This window comes from Procambarus clarkii, chromosome 18, assembly GCF_040958095.1.
Source record: "Procambarus clarkii isolate CNS0578487 chromosome 18, FALCON_Pclarkii_2.0, whole genome shotgun sequence".
In the NCBI taxonomy this organism is placed as follows: domain Eukaryota; kingdom Metazoa; phylum Arthropoda; class Malacostraca; order Decapoda; family Cambaridae; genus Procambarus; species Procambarus clarkii.
Window position 1 is genome coordinate 12655927 of NC_091167.1, and position 22130 is coordinate 12678056.

General features: G+C 40.9%; 1 protein-coding gene across 1 annotated transcript in view; it reads left to right on the forward strand.

Annotated features, from left to right (window-relative positions):
- Nucleotides 1-22130, forward strand: part of LOC123754672 (nascent polypeptide-associated complex subunit alpha, muscle-specific form-like) — a 123548-nt gene that overhangs the window by 47890 nt on the left and 53528 nt on the right. Inside the window, exon 6 of the mRNA XM_069326594.1 lies at nucleotides 18148-18251. Within this exon, the coding sequence (XP_069182695.1) occupies nucleotides 18148-18251 (104 nt within the window). The remainder of the gene's footprint in view (nucleotides 1-18147; nucleotides 18252-22130) is intronic.

The following is a 22130-nucleotide window of genomic DNA, read 5'->3' on the forward strand; positions in this document are numbered from 1 at the left end:
CTTTGCACCATACTGGGTTGCGTCTCAGCTCTGGTGCCTTTCGTTCCACTCCCGCCCTCAGTTTGTATGTTGACACTGGCTTCCTCTCTCTTCAGGACCGCCGTGATCGCTACTGTCTTTGCTATCTTGCGCGGTCCTTACAACATCCTTCCTCTCACCTCTGTCGTGCTTTTACTTTTACTACTCCTGTAGCTCCTGTTCCTCTTCGTCTCCATCTTTCTGTTTGGTTATCTCGCTTACAGGATTCTCTTTCTGTTCATATTTCTAATGTTTCTCCTCATATTCTTCCTTGCCTCCGTGGAGAATCCCCCTTCCCATGTTTTGTACGTCCTTGACTTGTATTACTAAAGCCTTTACCCCTCCTACGATTCTGAAAAGCCTCTTCCTTGAGCACTTTTCTTCGCACTCCCACTCTTCTATTTCCATCTTCACCGATGGGTCTAAGTCTGCGAACAGTGTGGGCTACTCTGTTGTTTTTCCTGACCGCACTTATATGTGTCACCTCCCTTTGGAGGCTAGCGTCTTCACAGCAGAACTTTATGCTATTCTCTATGCTCTCCGTCTGTTGCTCTCTCATTGTCATTCCTCCTTTGTGGTTTAGTTGACTCGTAGTCCCCTCATGGCTCTAGGGTCCTTTAATCCTGTCCATCCGGTGGTCATCGAGATTCAACGTTGGCTGTTTCTTATTTCTAGTAAATTGAAATCAGTAGAGTTTTGCTGGGTTCCCAGCCGTATTGGTGTGTCTCTTTGAATGAGCGTGTGGATGCTGATGCTAAGGAAGCTGTCCGTTCTTGTCCCATCTCCTGTAAAGGTATTCCTTATTCCGACTTATCATGTTATTCATTCGTCCATCCTTGCCCGTTGGCAGGGTTGTTGGTCCTCTGTAGTTAATAACAAGCTGCGTACTCTCAAACATAGTGTGTCCCCACACACAGAGATCACACTAACGTGATGCATCAAATGAACAAATCCACAAGGGCCGTGACGAGGATTCGAACCTGCATCCGGGAGCATCCCATACACTGCCTTAATCGACTGAGCTACGACAGGGTAAAAGGATTGAAACCGAAGTTCTACTGAACTTACTGTTATGATGCATCAAATGACTGAGATGCATGCATCTCAGTCATTTGAGAATATAATAAGTTCATCAGAACTTATTCATTTGATTCATTTGTTCACCTGTTCATTTGATGCATCACGTTAGTGTGATCTCTGTGTGATGATGTAAGGGCGAAGAGGACGGCCTATTGACATAGCTGGGGGGCAGGGGGGGGGTTGTGTAAAAGCCTGGTTTGTGCCTCGGAGAGACTACGGGATCCAGTAAGTTCAGTAGAACTTCGGTTTCAACCCTTTTACCCTGTCGTAGCTCAGTCGATTAAGGCAGTGTCTGGGATGCTCCCGGACGCAGGTTCGAATCCTCATCATGGCCCTTGTGGATTTGTTCATAGTGTGTCCCCGTGGCCTTCCTCCTACCACTTTAACCGGCAGTGGGAAACTGCTTTGGCAAGTCTGCGGATTGGCCATACTCGCTTAACCCACGGTCCCTTAATGGAGCGCCGCCCTGCTCCTTATTGTCCAAATTGCATTGTTCCTCTTACAGTTGTGCATCTTCTTGTTGAATGTCCTGACTTCCAGGACGAGCGTGTGTCTTGCTTTCCGACCGTCCTGCGCGGTCGCTTGTCCCTCGATAGAATTCTGGGTGAATCGGATACTTTTGACATCGTTCGCCTTATGCATTTTTGTTCTCGTATTGGCATCCTTGGTGATATTTAGCGTCCTCTGATTATCCCGCACATTTGATGGTGCTACATAGCCTTCCCGGTTTGGTGCCTAGTATTGATAATTACTTACTCTTCTGTAACAAGTTTATTCAACAAGCACTAAGTCTACTACAACAATGATTTTAGTTTACGTTAATGTCTTTCAGTGGCACATTAAAGACAGCTAATTAAATATTTAGCACCAAGTATAGCAACGACTCCTGTCAATTGCCGTGAGGCTGAATACTAAACTAAGTGAACAATTTGGAGTTACCATTGACAACAAAACATTGCAATCAAAGTTATTCGCAGCCCACTTCAATGAGATGGTAACAAATAGGAGGTTAAATGGCAACACAATTAACCTCCTATCAATTCTACGTTAACACTTGTCTCAAGATACATTCAAACAATAAAATAAAAGTTACACAAATTGATCCTCAATGATTAACTACGTTAATTGACAGTCGACACCAGTCAGCAACAGTTAGTTTTCTGATCAGGGGGAGAAAGATACTGACAGTATGGAGCTTAAATGTTTATTGATAAAATATATTCTGCAGAACATGTAGATATATAAAGTAAGACTTAACAAAAGTAACAATTCCAAGTCCGAGGACTAGATTTAACTTAAAAGGTACACCCATAGTAAGTATGAGATAAGCTTAGCCTAGTGACATGGAAACGAATTCTGCAGAAACCTAAAGCTTAACTGGTACTAGAATTAAGGCCGAGTGCAAATGTGTAGTAATTATATAACACTAGGATATAACAGGCAGGACACAAAGAGTAACTAATAAGTGAGAGACCACATAACACATAATGGACCTGACCAAGAGGCCGTAAAGACCTAAAGAATAAGGAGAAGGGGGGGTGACTACAAGTAGGGCTTACTAGCACCTAGACTGGGCAAAGTATTAGCTGCGGACAGCGGGACACTTAGGGACCGGCGCTGCACCCCCCTTCCCACTTGCAGTGGGGAAAAAGGAGAGACAACTGGGGCAAAGCATGACAGGAAAACAAAGACAGCCGCTTGCAAAGGGGAGGTGGGTGGGATTTGCGAGGGCAGCGGCGAGGGCAGGCGAAGTGAGGGCAGAGCCCCTCTGTACCCCCGTATTTATATGGCCCCAGACGGCCCGCGCAACGCCGCGGGACGCGCTGCGCAATTGTTTCTTTCTCCCCCATCAGAAACATCCCCGCTTGCGAAGCAGTGGCCATTTATGTTAAACACAATTGTGTCTGACACTCAACTGTCAACACACTAACTTGCTCGCCCTTAATTACACAATGCCTGACCCATCAAGCATTTCAAATCAAATCAAATCAAATGTTTATTTAGGTAAGGTACATACATACAAGAGATTTTACAAAGAGTGATGGATTTATAGATAGGGCTAGTACATACAATGCCTAAAGCCACTATTACGCAAAGCGTTTCGGGCATGATAAACTTAAATGACTAAAGCTTAATACTAATTGAGCATAAAGAATAAAATGAAAACATAGCTGAAAAAGCAGCACAAATACAATTCTGTCGACAAACAGCGCTCTTTAAAAAAAAAAGATTGGTTGACAATAGAGGGGTAAGGTAGGTTACAGGGAATTTATTAGGTATAGCTTAGTTTTTATCTTAAACTGGTTGAGAGAGGTACAGTCTTTAACATGGTTGGGAAGGTCATTCTACATTCTGGGTCCCTTGATTTGTAGAGCATTTCTAGTTTGATTAAGTCGTACTCTAGGAATATCAAAACTGTATTTATTTCTGGTGTGGTGCTCATGGGTTCTGTTACAACCTTCTATGAAGCTTTTAAGGTCAGGATTGGCATTACAGTTCAGGGTTTTATATATGTATAATACACATGAAAGAATGTGCAGTGACTTAATATCTAACATATTCAGGAGATTTGAGTAGGGGTACCGAGTGGTATTTAGTGAGTAATTGCTAATTACTGTAAATGGACAGCTAATTAATCCCAAACTAGTTACGTTAACACACTACTGTCACCTTAGCGGCAGTTCCTCACCAGTCTGTCAAATTTACTTTATTGAGGGTTAATTACCCTCATTAACTTTGAACAATTCATTACATAAGTACATAAGAATAAAGGTAACTGCAGAAGGCCTATTGGCCCTTACGAGGCAGCTCCTAAAATTTAATTACCTGCCCCACGGACAGATAATTAATACTACACGAATATGTTAGACTCCACACTGCCTAAGCAGGTCTCATCAGACACTGGATTCACGGTAGAGGTGTTACTTACCCATAATTGACTTAAGTGCTTAATCAACTGTTCCACAGACAGATATAATTAATCCAACGAATTATGCTAGCTCATATTGACTTTGCCCTCTTGACAGTCAAAACCCTGACGTTAATTACCCCAATTAACTTTAGCCACTAATTAGCCGTCTCACGGACGGGTAATTAGTCAAGATTAGTCTAAGTCAATTAGTCTAATCTATTCCTATCTTAATTATGGTATCTGTGCATGGGGTTCAACCACTGCAAACCACCTCAAGTCCATCATCACCCAGCAAAAATCTGCTATCAGAATAATAACAAATTCTGCTTTCAGACAACACACAGCCCCCTTGTTTAACTCCCTAAACATGCTAAACATAATCTCACTCCACAAATTCTCTTGTGTCAACTACATTTACAAAACCCTGTTCTTAAATGCAAATCCTGCTCTGAAACTCTCCCTGGACAGATGTAATAGGATCCATTATCACCACACCAGAAATAAATATCTTTGATATCCTCAGAGTCAAATTTAATCTGTGTAAACACTCTATGCAAATAAAGGGACCCAGTCTATGGAACTCACTCCCTATTGAATTGAAGAACTGTCCAACTTTTGCATCATTCAAAAAAATACTAAAAAGTACCTAATTTCATCTTCATAGTTTTTTACCTTTTGCTTTAAAACTGCACTGTATCTATTGCTACCCAATCTCCCAATCTTTATGTACCCAATCTGAACATCTTTATCATTGCTGTCTTCTTATATGTACTGTCAATCTGCTGTATGGTGTCTATTAATCTTGTTTAAATTACCAATCAAGCTGTCAATGTAATCAATCAGAACTTTAATATACCAATGTGCTTAAATATACTTACTAATCTCTCTCATCTCATTTTTTTTCTTGCAATGTATTTGTTATCATTTTATAAATTTTGCTAGAATTTACGTACTTAAAATTATCTGTTAGATTAAGGACCTGCCCGAAACGCTGCGCATACTAGTGGCTTTACAAGAGTGTAAATACTATGCTATGTATTCTCACAAACCCAATGTACATTCTTGTATATAAATAAATAAATAAATAAATAAATAAGAGCAAATTACGTTAACACAATTAGCGTTACCCTCCTGACAGCCCCTCACCAGTCTGTGAATTCACGATGACGATGCTAATTACACTAATTAGCTAGAGTGATCAATTAGTGGCCCCATGGACAGATAATTGAACTTCAAATGTTTCTCATTAATACAGGTACTTGTAATTACCTAAGTGTAGTTACAGGATGAGAGCTACGCTCGTGGTGTCCCGTCTCCCCACAATTGGTGTCCACAACTGTCTGGACACTACTGTGAGAACATCCTTTAAGTGGATAAATTGGGCAGGTGTTCCTGTGTGGAACCTGATTTGTCCCTTGATTTGTAGAGCATTTCTAGTTTGATTAAGTCGTACTCTTGGAATATCAAAACGGTATTTGTTCCTGGTGTGGTGCTCATGGGTTCTGTTACAACCTTCAATGAAGCTTTTGAGGTCAGGATTGGCATTACAGTTCAGCGTTATATATATATATATATATATATATATATATATATATATATATATATATATATATATATATATATATATATATATATATATATATATATATATATATATATATATATATATATATATATTGGTGTATACTGGCAGCAGGTTTTCTTTCAAACATGTTTCATTGAATATGACCGCATATTCTGTATTTATTATTTTCTGGTTTAGGGCTTCTATCCCTCTAACTATTGTCCTTACTAGTAAGTCCTCTTGTCCTTACTAGTAAGGACAAGACAAGAACATTGTCCTTACTAGTAAGGACAAGACAAGAACATATCGATGCCAACACAGAAGACAATGGCCAACATAACAGGCCAATTACACTGGATTAATCTTTGTGTTTAGATAGGAGATGCCTCGTATGGGCCAATACGCCTTCTGCAGCCCCTATGTTTATCCCTTATGTATCCCCCCATGTTTTTCACCTTCATTGTATTATCACCTGACCTAATGCGGGTATAAAATCAACTAGTATTGTAAGATCTGTTCACTTGAGAATGAACCATGGAGGTTCGAAACGTCGTGCAAATTATACAAATAAGTGTAATACACTCGATAGTAAATCACTTCTTTTCTTCACCTTAAAAGTACGAAAATGAGTTTTGGAGAACTCCTATTCCAATTAAGCCCTGATGCTAAGAAAATAGTTAGAGGGATAGAAGCCCTAAACCAGAAAATAATAAATACAGAATATGCGGTCATATTCAATGAAACATATATATATATATATATATATATATATATATATATATATATATATATATATATATATATATTATGCATTTGATGGTTACTAGATATACATGGGTTGATACAAAAATAATAATGCAAAAAGGTGCTTAAAGGTTATGGATCTCTTGAAAAACACAACTATATATATATATATATATATATATATATATATATATATATATATATATATATATATATATATATATATATATGTCGTACCTAGTAGCCAGATCGCATTTCTCAGCCTACTATGCAAGGCCCGATTTGCCTAATAAGCCAAGTTTTCCTGAATTAATATATTTTCTCTAATTTTTGTTTTATGAAATGATAAAGCTACCCATTTGATTATGTATGAGGTCAATTTTTTTTTACTGGGAGTTAAAATTGACGTAGATATATGACCGAACCTAACCAACCCTACCTAACCTATCTTTATAGGTTAGGTTAGGTTAGGTAGCCGAAAAAGTTAGGTTAGGTTAGGTTAGGTAGTCGAAAAACAATTAATTCATGAAAACTTGGCTTATTAGGCAAATCGGGCCTTGCATAGTAGGCTGAGAAATGCGATCTGGCTACTAGGTACGACACACACATATATATATATATATATATATATATATATATATATATATATATATATATATATATATATATATATATATATATATGTCGTACCTAGTAGCCAGAACTCACTTCTCAGCCTACTATGCGAGGCCCGATTTGCCTAATAAGCCAAGTTTTACTGAATTAATATATTTTCTCTAATTTTTTTCTTATGAAATGATAAAGCTGCCCATTTCATTATGTATGAGGTCAATTTTTTTTTATTGGAGTTAAAATTAACGTAGATATATGACCGAACCTAACCAACCCTACCTAACCTAACCTAACCTATCTTTATAGGTTAGGATAGGTTAGGTAGCCGAAAACGTTAGGTTAGGTAGGTTAGGTTGTCGAAAAAACATTAATTCATGAAAACTAGGCTTATTAGGCAAATCGGGCCATGCATAGTAGGCTGAGAAGTGAGTTCTGGCTACTAGGTACGACATATATATATATATATATATACATATATATATATATATATATATATATATATATATATATATATATATATATATATATATATATATATATATATATATGTCGTACCTAGTAGCCAAAACGCACTTCTCAGCCTACTGTGCAAGGCCCGATTTGCCTAATAAGCCAAGTTTTCATGAATAAATTGTTTTTCGACTACCTAACCTAACTTTTTCGGCTACCTAACCAAACCTAACCTATAAAGATAGGTTAGGTTAGGTTAGGTAGGGTTGGTTAGGTTCGGTCATATATCTACGTTAATTTTAACTCCAATAAAAAAAAAATGACCTCATACATAATGAAATGGGTAGCTTTATCATTTCATAAGAAAAAAATTAGAAAAAATATATTAATTCAGGAAAACTTGGCTTATTAGGCAAATCGAGCCTTGCATAGTAGGCCAAAAAGTGAGTTCTGGCTACTAGGTACGACATATATATATATATATATATATATATATATATATATATATATATATATATATATATATATATATATATATATATATATATATATATATATATATATATGTATATATATATATATTTTTTTTTTGCATTATTTATTTTTGTATCAACCCATGTATATCTTGTAACCATCAAATGCATAATAAAGCACAAAAAATAAAAAAGGAAGGGGGTGGTAGGAGAAAAGCACACAGAAACTGTATTGGAGGGGATCTAAACATTCCCTCTAATGCGTTATGTTCGGTTTCCTCCGAGGCTATTGGTCCCCCTTCTTCCAGCTAGAGGTGGTACTCCCTTCCATTTATATATATATATATATATATATATATATATATATATATATATATATATATATATATATATATATATATATATATATATATATATATATATATAATACACATGAGAGGATGTGCAGTGACTTAATATGTAACATATTCAGAGATTTGAGTATGGGTACCGAGTGATGTCTGGGGCCAGAGTTGGATATTGTCCTAATAGCAGCTTTGTGTTGAGTAATTAGAGGACGTAAATGATTTTGGGTAGTAGAACCCCAAGCACAAATACCATAGTTGAGATATGGATAGATGAGGGAGTAATAGAGAGTCACCAGGGCAGGGCGGGGTACATAATATCTGATCTTAGAAAGAATGCCAACAGTTTTTTATTTTTTTTTATATACTTAGAATGTGTCCCTGGAAATTCAGCTTGTGGTCAAAGAGAACGCCAAGGAATTTGCCATCTATTATGTTACAAATTTGGGTATTGTTTATCCTGAGATTTATTTGATTAGAGGATTTATTGCCAAACAGAATATAGAAAGTTTTGTCAATGTTGAGGGTGAGTTTGTTGGCAGTTAGCCAAAGATGGACTTTCTCAGTTCAGTATTTTAGCTCAGTATTCACTGTGACATTTAGAGCAAGGGGGTCAGGACTAGAGTAAATGAAGGTCGTGTCGTCAGCAAATAGAATTGGTTTGAGGTGTTGGAAGGCATTTGGAAGGTCATTAATGTAGATGAGAAAGAGGAGAGGGCCAAGTATGCTGCCCTGAGGAACACTAGTGTTGATGGGTAGGGTGGGAGAAATTGAATTAGTCACAGAAACATACTGGAGCCTGTCAGTAAGGTAGGATTTGAGGTATTGCAGGGAGTGTCCTCTGACTCCATAATGATGTAATTTAAGAAGACGGTTTTGGTGGTTGACAGTGTCAAAAGCCTTACGCAGGTCCACAAATAACCCAACAGGGAACTCTGAAGTTGTTAACATCTGTGAGATCACCACATTTGTGGACTGGGGTTACTCTCGCTTTATTTTAGAATATCTGGAAAGGTTTGGAGTTCAAGTGACTTGTTGAAGAGCAATGCAATAGCAGGGGCTAAAGATCTGGAGACATTTTTGTAAATTAAAGTTAGTATCTCCTCAAGGGCACTAGACTTGGTTTTAAGGGAAAGGATTATCTCATTAACATCAGTGGAATTTGTAGGCTTTAGGTACAGAGACTGTGGATAGTTACCTGTAAGATAGTCCTTAACATCAGTACTGGAAGATGGAATATCATTTGCAAGGGATGACCCAATGGAAGAGAAGGACCTATTGAACTCAATAGCAGTATCAGAGTCTGTAAGCTGACCATCGTTATTGGACAGGAGTGTTGGTTTGTTATTTAAAATCTTCTTTGATCCCAATATTTGTGAAATTGTGCTCCATGTTTTTTTAATGTTGCTCTTTGTTTGGGTAAATTCATCTTCGTAGTATTTAGTTTTGGCTCTTCTAATTATTTTAGATAGCAATAATGAGTAATTCTTTGAAAATTCTTTGCAGACGGTTCCTAACCTATACTTCTTCTCAAGGTCATGTTTTTTATTAATGGATTTAAGTACAGTATTCCTTTTGTAAGCCAAGGATTGTTTAGCCTTTTGGTTGTGACTTGTTTCGTTACCATAGGACAGTGGGTGTTATAAAGGCTGAGAGTTTTTTTGAAAAGATTGCACTGCTAGGTTGATGTCCCCTATGTTACCTAACTCGGACTCCCAGTTGACATTAGCAGCAGCAGCTATAAAATTGCCTATAACAGTTTCATTGTGCAGTCTAAAGCTTAACTCCCTTGTCTCTAGAAGTGGTTTGTTAATGTTAGTTAAGAGAAATGTGGGGTAATGGTCTGTAGTGCTATCGATGATTATACCTGAAGTAAGCGGAGAGGTTATGTTGGTCCAGATGTGATCAAGAGTCGTGGTAGTACTATCAGTGATTCTAGTAGGTCTAGTGATTAAGGGTATGAGGAAGCAGGAATTCATTCAGTTGAGGAAGCTGGCAGCAGTAATGTTTTCAGGCTCGCAGAGGTCAATATTAAAGTCCTCTGCGATAATTAGATGGTTTTTGTTCGGTATGTTATCTAGTATTAGATTTCTAAGGTTTGAGATGAATTCGGACACATCAGTGTTAGGAATTCTATAGATTGCACCCACAGACAGGACAGACTCGGCACCCTTGACTCTGAAACTGGCGAAGATATACTCCCCACAGCAGTCTCTAGTTCTAATTACTTTTAAGCATGTTAGGTCTTGGTGGTAGTAAAGAGCAGTACCACCACCTCTATGAATTGGTCGACAGTTGTGAATTGCCGAGTAGTTAGGCATGTTAAAGAGTTGAGTATTATCCTCTTTCAACCACGTTTCAGTAAGTATAATAAAAGAGAATTTGTTGTCAATAGTTTCAATCAAGGCACTAACATCATCGAAGTGTTTACTTAGAGATCTAACGTTCAAGTTAATTACAGAGATATTGTGATTATGTGTTAATACATTGTTTACATCATGTGCTGTAAAATATCTGCAATTTTGATCATTAAAGTGATGATTGTCGTAGATAGTGGATAAGAGGTTTAGTTCTGGGTCTATACTTGTCTTCATAAAAAGGCTGTTTGTAGGAAAACAAGGCAAGAATGGTAATTACAAAATAAAATGTTGATATAAAAGGGGAAAAAACAAAAATATATAAACAGGACTATACAAAACAAACACAAAAAGAAGAAAAAAAGAAAAATGAGGTAGATTGCTTACAAGTACTCTCAGGTACACTGCAAGTAATAATTTGCATTTTGAGACACAGACAAAGCCAGGGGTACAATGGAGTAAGGGAGTATGGCGAGGCTAGGCAACCTAGGTAATAAATGAAATCAAAGAAAAAAGTTGAATAATAAACATAGGCAAATTTTAGCTAATGATTATTAACTATAAATAGTTTAGTTATGATCCTATAATTAATAAGAACTAAAGAAATATTAATGCACTCAATTAATTAAGTCCAATAAATGACTAGTAAAAATTAAATTAAAATTTAATTTAAAAAGTGTAACAAAGAGACTTAGGATACCTAGCCCGCACTAGGTGACAAGGGGGTTAATTATGTCGACTCATTGAGAGGGATAATAAGGTGAGACAAACCACATTGGGTGAGGAAAGTGTTGAGGTTATCCTCATTAGCAATTGTAAACATTTTACCTGTAGAAGTCTTTCTCACTTTAATCAAGCCATCTCTAACGAAGCACTGATGAATCGCATCTGGGTTTTGATTACGGATTTGACGCAGGCGGTAGAGGAGTTGTCTTTTTGTAGTCAAGCACTCGTTGATATGTAGATTCCCTTCCGTTGGGATGCAGCTGTCCGGACAAGATGCGATGTTATGGTAAGGTAATGAAATTACAGGTTTGTGTATGGGGAAGTTCGTGTATGAGCTTCGTGTCTGATGAAGATTATATGGACACTGCAGGAAAGCGGTGGAGTTTCTGGGGAGGAGAAAACATAAGATTCATGCTTTGCGCCGCGCGCACAGCAACGGGGGTTACATAAGAACGCGTGCAGAGGTCACAACCGAACTTCACTACGGGCTCACCATAGCCGTGCTACTTGGACCTTTTTGTTCCAGGTAGCGAATCTTTAACAACAACAATAACAACAGGTCACGACCTCTGTTCAACGCCAGCCGCCACCCATGACAAGCGACCTCCACGCTCTGCCGTCGACACGACACCACGTGGACCTGCCTGCAAGGTGGACTTAGTCTGTTTAAACTTGGGGTAACTCAGCAACTTAGTGATAACTCAGCCGGCCGTCCTTGCCTCGCCACACACGTGGATTTGGCCACCCAGCACCGACGAAGTTTCTGCGGACTTGGACAGTGATTCCCAGCTCAACATGGACCTAAACACGGTTGCCACGGCCTTGGATCTCTGCCTGTCCGACATCGTGGATGCCGGCCCATCGATCTCGCATTACGACCCCGGCCTCGCACCAGACACCCAATCGTTTCCTCACCCCTGGTGGGGTTTCCTTTTGTGTTCCCCACCCTAGTCAGGACCGCCCATAGTGATTCCCGGCGTGTGCCCAGCGCCCGTGTTCCCTGGGGCGCGTGTCCTTGCCGGACACGTGCTGCCTTAGCTAGCACTTCTCGGCCCGGGTGGGCCACGGGGTTTTTTGTTCTCTTCCCGGGCCCCATACAGGGCCCCGCAGCTTCCTTATACCCCCGGGTGGGCCCATATGCCCCGCGCCGGGCCAAGCTGCTTTCCTTAGCCTCCGTGCCGCCCTAGCTTCCTCTAATTCCCGGCCTAGTTGCTGTGTTGGCCCCCCACGTGGTGCGCACATGCGAGGGTCCCCCTATTCCTGCGGGTTGGCGGCGCGCCACGTGCGTGGCGGTGCATGCTCGCTCCAACGTGGACGGGCGGATCAGGGCTCTCTTTTCCCATAGAGGACCTATCTTCCTCCTTCCCTGGGCCCTACGGGCTCTATTTTTCTGCCTGCGGGCTCTATACTTGGACACGGGCTCCTTCTGGGCCTGTGGGTTCTATTCTTGGCCTGTGGACTCTATTCTTGGCCTGTGGGCTCTATTCCTGGGCTACGAGCCATCCTGGGCCTATGGGCTCTATGCTTGGCCGGCGGGCTCCTTTTCTCCGACTCCAGCTCTTTTTCTCCGACTCGGGCTCTTTCACGGCCTCCGGGCTCCTGGGCCTACGGGTTCTATTCTTGGCCTCCGAGCCAAGGCCTACGGGCTCTGTTCTACTGCGGGCTCGTGTTTTTGGCCTACGGGCTCCTTTCGCGGCCCGCGGGCTCTATTTCAATACGGGCTCCAGCCACAGCCCGCGGGCCCCCCGTTCTGGACCTAAAGGCTCTATCCCAGGCTTTTGTGCTCTTTCCAGCCCTCACGAGCTCTTTTTCCAGGCCTGCAGGCTCTATTCTCGGCCTATGGGCCTACACTGTTCCTCCATGCTCTACGTGGGGCCCCACAGTTTCCCTAAGCCCCTGGCAGGGCCATTTCCCCGCAGCCTTATGCCCATGCAGGCTAGGCCACTTCCGTTTCTTATGCCCCTGGCTGGGGCCACTTCAGTTCTATATTCAGTTCCGGAACTTCTGCCTGTTCAGTTCCGGACAGCTGTATCCCAACGAAAGGGGATTTTCATCAGCGAGTGCTTAACTAGAAAAGGACAGCAACTCCTCCACCACCTGCGTCAAATCCGTAATCAAAACCCAGATGCGATTCATCAGTGCTTCGTTATGTAACGGGGGTGGGGGAAATAGCTCTATCTTGTCCATTATTCCACCCCCCAGTTAACTAACGAGGCCGGGGGAAACAGCTCTCTCTAGTCCGTTATCCCGTCCCCAGTTAGCTAACTATTCTAGAGCACCTCCAGAGTTCCTAAGGCAGCCTCTCTCGTTCAACACCTTGTAACCTAGGTATTTGACTACCTAGGTGCTAAGACTACAAGGCGCTGTAACTTGATCAGCTACCCGAAACTCTAAAGAGAACTCTAGAATACATTTCACTGCCACAACCGCATAAGAGAAAAGAAAGGGAAGAAATGAATAGTGAAGTAATTAGTGAGGGTGTGGGGTGAGAGAGGTAGAGAGGTGGGAGGAGCGAGGAGGGTCATTAGTTTAAAGTGAGAGTCTGGAGAGGGGTGGAGGGAGAGGTGTAGATAGGTAGAAGTAGAAGAGTAGATAGTAGAAGAAGAAATGCTGCCACCATCCATTCTAGACCATTACATACAAGACAAGGAATGGAACTTGTCTGTATTACAATATTCTCAAAAGATGTTATTACCATGTATCAACTCCAAACATGTACTCATTAATATCATGAAACCAGTAACCACAGAGGCTTTTTCACCTCCACTCAAAGACTCTGGGGAACCAAGTTAAAGGCCATTTAAATAATAAATTCAATTATATTTCACATGATAACTATCATAATTTAAGCAATGTTCAAGATATATATATGTAAAGTGAGTCATCATCCAAGAATCTGAGAACACTACAACTGACTGCCCCTGATCATCACACAACACTTGTAAAACACGACCAAGTCACCTTAATGTTCAACTCACCAAGTGTCTGCCTATAGTTGGATAGAGGGGGGGGGGGTCTGTAGTTGACAGAGACTGTCCCGCCCTGCCGGCCGACAGCCTCCCTGCTAGACCGTCTTCTCTGCTCTCCGGGCTGTTGTTCTTCTCTGTCTCGTCTATGCTGGCTCCTGTTCTTCTAATGCTCTCGAATCGATAGCTCCCCGAGTATATATTGGGGAACCTAGTAACTAACTCCGCCCACAAGTAGATAGCCTCAGGCGCACTACCAAGCCACTCCTTAAACGTCGGCATGTTTGAATGCTACCAGGCTCCAATTATAAGATTAGCAGAAGCAAGGTGAAATTTGCATGATCTGACCTCAGGTCACTTGAGGTCATTAACGGTTAGAGGTGTGAGTATCAGGTCGACAAACTGGCGCCTTCTCAAATCATTGTCTGTGACTCATGTATCTCTATGTATTTTAAATACAACTAAACCAAACACCTTACTGTGTTACATCTCCCCTTCTCCCCGAAAATAAAGTTTTTGCAACACTGCTAAAGCAAGCTAGCTGTGTGCGACAACTTTATTAACGAAAAAAATACATCCTAGCTAAACAAATATACATCATCCTACTCTAAAAATTGAAATATATGTAGACAGACGTTCATTGTCTCTGGCTGGGCGACGTCACTGCTTGGTCTTGTAGATAATCCTGTACCACATTTCTTCAACACAACTGCCTCCGTCGCTTCTCCGTCGTTAACGCACAACAACCCTTGGTCAACCAGGAAGCCGTTACTACTTGAACTGCGCACAGGACCATGGAATTCGGTTGTCCCAGCTGATCTGTAATTGGCCCTACATCAGTCACCATGAGAGACGTATATTGGGGTTTTTCACAGCTATAGGGACTACAAGTTTCGAGACCTTCATATAGTTGCCAACGTAGAAATCCCATCCTACTTTTCTCCTCCCTGTTGCTCCAGCACGCCTCCTTCAGAGAGCCACTTCGGACAGCCACATCAAGTCCGCACGACACAGGAAGAATCACTCAACAGAGCAACATGCTTGCAGGTGGGGCGGCCAGTTAAGGCAAACGATCCTGTCTTGCAATTACGCTCCATGCAATGATGCTGACACCAGCAAGGGACACTAGGCATCGTGTCTCACTCAGCTTGTCTTATCTTCTTCTTTCTTCTCTCTTCCTCCTCCCATGGGTCTTTGACAAGCGACCTGGGGTCCATTGGGGTCCGTCCGTCCTGGGGTCCATCCTGGGTAGACCGATGTTGGTGGGACAGACTGGAGTCGTTGTTGTTCCTCTTCCATCTTTACTGGTTCGTCTGGGGTCGTCTGCAGGACGACCTGGGGTCCACTGGGGGTCCGTCCGTCTTGGGGTCCACTGGGGTCCGTCCGTCCTGGGGTCCACTGGGTAGACCAATGTTGACCGACCGAGAGGGCTGCATCTTGGGGGTCCCCCGGGGTGGTGGTGGTGGTGGAGCCATGACCTCCAGGTAGTGGGCTGGTCGTCGAGGTGGTGATAAACGCCCGTGAGTATGGTACACAGCAGCCGTCTCTCTCCTGCATGTGCGCCGCGCCTCTCTTCTGGCTCCAACCTGTGAATGAACAGAAAGGCGACAATACCCGTGTTCCATCCTGTTGTGTGACCCTGTAGTTTGTATAGGGTTTACACAGTCTAATCATAATGCTCTCCTCCTGGCAACGACTACACTTAATTAATTAAATTTTAAGATAACCCAATTGACACTGAATGATATTGACTTGGTGGAACATAAAACAGTAACAGAGTAAAGTTTAGAGAAGAGAGAATAAGGTCATCACTACTTTTAACTTGTCACTAAATGAATCTCCACAAAAAATATCAATGCTAATAGAGACCAAACACTAGCCTAACTTGACTATACCGTTCCTAATCTTACGTACTTAATTAGCCGTTACTCCCTCCCTTAACCTACAGCCACCTACGTGACCCAGAGTGTTTCCCTTGCTTCTCCGCGGGTCAACAACTCCAAACTTTTGCCACCCCTGTGACCAGACTATTTAACGTCGAGCGTCTCCAACGTGAAGTCTACTGACATACTAAGCCTCCCCCTAGTATGCTGTACGATACCAGTACACCTCGGGTTATTACGTTCAAATGGAGTAAAACAGTCGATCGCAATAATCTGAGCAGAACCACCACTTAAACCTACTTAATAACTACACTTGCCACTCCCCAACTGCCCTGGAGACCAGCGGTGGCTGGGTGTTCCCCTGGGACATGCGGGGTCACCTGTCACACTCAGCTGACCTGCACTACCAACCGCTAAGTTCCCAAATCGCCAAATATTATCACTAACATAAATCACTACACACGCAAGTTCTGGTGAACATTCCTTGAACACCACAAAACTCACAAAATCACTAAAACACATCGCCAGAGAATCACTATCTCCTAACCTGAAAAAACTCGCTAACTCGCGAATATTAAACACCTGTCAAGATCTCCCTGATAGCGCCTGAGCGGCAAAAGACACGTGGGACTGAACAATGTTAAATGAACACTAGCCTACCATAAACATTGTTCAACACCGCTGCCAACATTGTAACGGGGGGTGGGGGAAATAGCTCTATCTTGTCCATTATTCCAACCCCCAGTTAACTAACGAGGCCGGGGGAAACAGCTCTCTCTAGTCCGTTATCCCGTCCCCAGTTAGCTAACTATTCTAGAGCACCTCCGGAGTTCCTAAGGCAGCCTCTCTCATTCAACACCTTGTAACCTAGGTATTTGACTACCTAGGTGCTAAGACTACAAGGCGCTGTAACTTGATCAGCTACCCGAAACTCTAGAGAGAACTCTAGAATACATTTCACTGCCACAACCGCATAAGAGAAAAGAATTAGAGTCTTGTAAGAAAGGGAAGAAATGAATAGTGAAGTAATTAGTGAGGGTGTGGGGTGAGAGAGGTAGAGAGGTGGGAGGAGCGAGGAGGGTCATTAGTTTAAAGTGAGAGTCTGGAGAGGGGTGGAGGGAGAGGTGTAGATAGGTAGAAGAGTAGATAGTAGAAGAGTAGATAGTAGAAGAAGAAATGCTGCCACCATTCATTCTAGACCATTACATACAAGACAAGGAATGGAACTTGTCTGTATTACAATATTCTCAAAAGATGTTATTACCATGTATCAACTCCAAACATGTACTCATTAATATCATAAAACCAGTAACCACAGAGGCTTTCTCACCTCCACTCAAAGACTCTAGGGAACCAAGTTAAAGGCCATTTAAATAATAAATTCAATTATATTTCACATGATAACTATCATAATTTAAGCAATGTTCAAGATATATATATATGTAAAGTGAGTCATCATCCAAGAATCTGAGAACACTACAACTGACTGCCCCTGATCATCACACAACACTTGTAAAACACGACCAAGTCACCTTAATGTTCAACTCACCAAGTGTCTGCCTATAGTTGGATAGAGGGGGGGGGGGGTCTGTAGTTGACAGAGACTCTCCCGCCCTGCCGGCCGACAGCCTCCCTGCTAGGTCGTCTTCTCTGCTCTCCGGGCTGCTGTTCTTCTCTGTCTCGTCAATGCTGGCTCCTGTTCTTCTAATGCTCTCGAATCGATAGCTCCCCGAGTATATATTGGGGAACCTAGTAACTAACTCCGCCCACAAGTAGATAGCCTCAGGCGCACTACCAAGCCACTCCTTAAACGTCGACATGTTTGAAGGCTACCAGGCTCCAATTATAAGATTAGCAGAAGCAAGGTGAAATTCGCATGATCTGACCTCAGGTCACTTGAGGTCATTAACGGTTAGAGGTGTGAGTATCAGGTCGACAAACTGGCGCCTTCTCAAATCCTTGTCTGTGACTCATGTATCTCTATGTATTTTAAATACAACTAAACCAAACACCTTACAGTGTTACAGTTAGAGATGGCATGATTAAAGCGAGAAAGACTTCTACAGGTAAAATGTTTACAATTGCTGATGAGGATAACCTCAACACTTTCCTCACCCAATGTGGTTTGTCTCACCTTATTATCCCTCTCAATGAGTAAACATAATTAACCCCCTTGTCACCTAGTGCGGGCTAGGTAACCAAAGTCTCTTTGTTTCACTTTTTTAAATTAAATTTTAATTTAATTTATATTAGTCATTTATTGGACTTAATTTATCGATTGCATTAATATTTTCTTTAGTTCTTATTAATTATAGGATCATAACTAAACTATTTATAGTTAATAATCATTAGATTGAATTTGCCTATGTTTATTATTTTTTTTTCTTTGCTTTCATTACTATCTAGGTTGCCTAGCCTCGCCATACTCCCTTACTCCATTGTACCCCTGGCTTTGCCTGTGTCTCAAAATGCAAATTATTACTTACAGTGTACCTGAGAGTACTTGTAAGCAATCTACCTCATTTTTCTTTTTTTTTGTTCATTTCGTGTTTGTCTTGTATAGTCTTGTTTAAATTTATATTTTTCTCCCCCTTTATATCAAAATTTGTTTATTTTGTAATTGCCTTTTTTGCCTTGTTTTCCTACAACCAGCCTTCTTATGCAAACATGTATAGACTCAGAATTAAACCTCTTATCCAGTATCTATGACAATCATCACTTTAATAAATATCTCTTCGATATCCCCAGAGTTAAACTTAATTTGTGTAAACACTCTATGCAAATAAAGGGACCCAGTTTATGGAACTCACTCCCTACTGAATTGAAAAGCTGTCCAACTTTTACATCATTCAAAATCAATACTAAAAAGTACCTAATTTCATCTTCATAGTTTTTCACTTTTTGCCTTAAAATTGCACTGTATCTATTGCTACCCAATCTCCCAACCTTTATGTTCCCAATTTGAACATCTTTACCATTGTGATCATTGCTGTTTTCTTATATGTGCTGCCAATCTGTTGTATGGTGTTTATAAATCTTGTTATCTGTATCTTTTGCTACCCAATCTCTCAATCTTTATGTACCCATTCTGAACATCTTTACCATTGTGATCATTGCTGTCTTATATGTGCTGTCAATCTGCTGTATGGTGTCTATTAATCTTGTTTAAATTACTAATCAAGCTGTCAATGTAATCAATCAGAGTTTTAATATAACAATGTGCTTTAATATACTTACTTATCTCTCTCATCTCATTTTTCTCTTGTAATGCATCTTTCATTTATCAATTCTGATTGAAATTACCTACTTAAAATTATCTGCTAGATTAAGGACCTGCCCGAAACGCTGCGCGTACTAGTGGCTGTACAAGAATGTAACAACTCTTGTATATATCTCAAAAAAAGTTAACCCCATACCAATCCTGTCGGCGGTAGTAGACGATATACCCATCCTGTCGGCGGTAGTAGACGATATACCCATCCTGTCGGCGGTAGTAGACGATATACCCATCCTGTCGGCGGTAGTAGACGATATACCCATCCTGTCGGCGGTAGTAGACGATATACCCATCCTGTCGGCGGTAGTAGACGATATACCCATCCTGTCGGCGGTAGTAGACGATATACCCATCCTGTCGGCGGTAGTAGACGATATACCCATCCTGTCGGCGGTAGTAGACGATATACCCATCCTGTCGGCGGTAGTAGACGATATTGCTTTGCTCTTCAACAAGTCACTTGAACTCCAAACCTTTCCAGATATTCTAAAAAAAGCGAGAGTAACGCCTGTCCACAAATGTGGTGACCCCACAGATGTTAACAACTACAGACCTATATCAATCCTGCCAAACTTGTCAAAAATTTTTGAAAAACTTATATACAAGCAGCTTTACTCATATCTAGCCAAACTCAATATACTTAGCCCTTGCCAATATGGCTTCAGACCCAAAAAAAGCACTAACGATGCACTTATTAGTATGCTTAACTCGATTCATACAGCTCTTGATAAAAAGGAGTTCCCTGTTGGGTTATTTGTGGACCTGCGTAAAGCTTTTGATACTGTCAACCACCATAACCTTCTTCTTAAATTACATCATTATGGAGTCAGAGGACACTCCCTACAATACCTCGAGTCCTACCTTACTGACAGGCTCCAATATGTTTCTGTGAATAATACAATTTCTCCCACCCTACCCATCAACATTGGTGTTCCTCAGGGCAGCATACTTGGCCCTCTCCTCTTTCTCATCTACATTAATGACCTTCCAAATGCCTCCCAACACCTCAAACCAATTCTATTTGCTGACGACACAACCTTCATTTACTCCAGTCCTGACCCTCTTGCTCTAAATGCCACAGTAAATACTGAGCTAAATAAAGTCCATCTTTGGCTAACTGCCAACAAACTCACCCTTAACATTGACAAAACCTTCTATATTCTGTTTGGCAATAAATCCTCTAGTCTTATAAATCTCAAAATAAACAATACCCAAATTTGTAACAAATTAGATGGCAAATTCCTTGGCATTCTCATTGACCACAAGCTGAATTTCCAGGGACACATTCTAAATATATCTAAAAAAGTTTCAAAAACGGTGGGCATTCTTTCTAAGATCAGATATTATGTACCACGCCCTGCCCTGGTGACTCTCTATTACTCCCTTATCTATCCTTATCTCAACTATGGTATTTGTGCTTGGGGTTCTACTACCCAAAATCACTTACGTCCTCTAATTACCCAACACAAAGCCGCTATTAGAACAATATCCAACTCTGGCCCCAGACATCACTCGGTACCCCTACTCAAATCTCTTAATATGTTAGATATTAAGTCACTGCACATTCTCTCGTGTGTATTATACATATATAAAACGCTAAACTATAATGCCAATCCTGATCTTAAAAGCTTCATAGTAGGTTGTAACAGAACCCATGAGCACCACACCAGAAATAAATACAGTTTTGATATTCCTAGAGTACGTCTTAATCAAACTAGAAATGCTCTGCAAATCAAGGGGCCCAGAATGTGGAATGACCTTCCCAACCATGTTAAAGACTGTACCTCTCTCAACCAGTTTAAGATAAAAACTAAACACTACCTAATAAATTCCCTGTAATCTACCTCACTCCTCTATTGTCAACCCATGTCTGTTATTTTCTTTTTTTTTTTTTTAATCAACACTGTTTGTCAACCTATTGTATTTGTGCTGCTTTTTCAGTCATGTTTCCCCCTTTTTTTTTATCTTTATTTGTATTTGTTCTCAACATCTTTTATTCTTTATGCTCAATTAGTATTAAGTTCTAGATATTAATGTTTTCTTGCCCGAAACGCATTGCGTAATAGTGGCTTTAGGCATTGTATGTACTAGCTCTATCTATATATCAATCCATTAATGTAACATCACTTGTATGTATATACCTTACCTGAATAAACATCTGAATCTGAATCTGAATATACCCATCCTGTCGGCGGTAGTTAACCATATACCCATCCTGTCGGCGGTAGTTAACCATATACCCATTCCGTGGACGGAACTGGACCCTATACTCATGCTGTGGGCGGCAATGGAGGCCATACCCATCCTGTGGGCGGTAGTAGATACAATTTTCATCCAGTGGGTGATTGTCGACCTCATACCCATCCTGTGGGCGGTATAGTGGACACAATACACATCATGTGTGTGGTAGTGGACCCCATACCTATCCTACGGGTAGGTATTGGGCCCAGACCCATCCTGCAAGTGTTATGGACCCCTTACCCACCTAACAGGCGGTAGTAGACCTTATACTTATCCTGCAGTAGGTAGTAGACACTATACCATCCTGTTTGCAGTAGTTTACCCCATAGACATTCCAACGTAACATCGTTTTCTATTAACGTTCTGACAATACATTCTTTAAAGTATTTTAAAGCACTAACTAGTGTATATGAAGTTGATTGGTGAAGCACTATTATTCTATGTAATAATTTATAGTGCTTATTATAATTTACTAAGAACAACT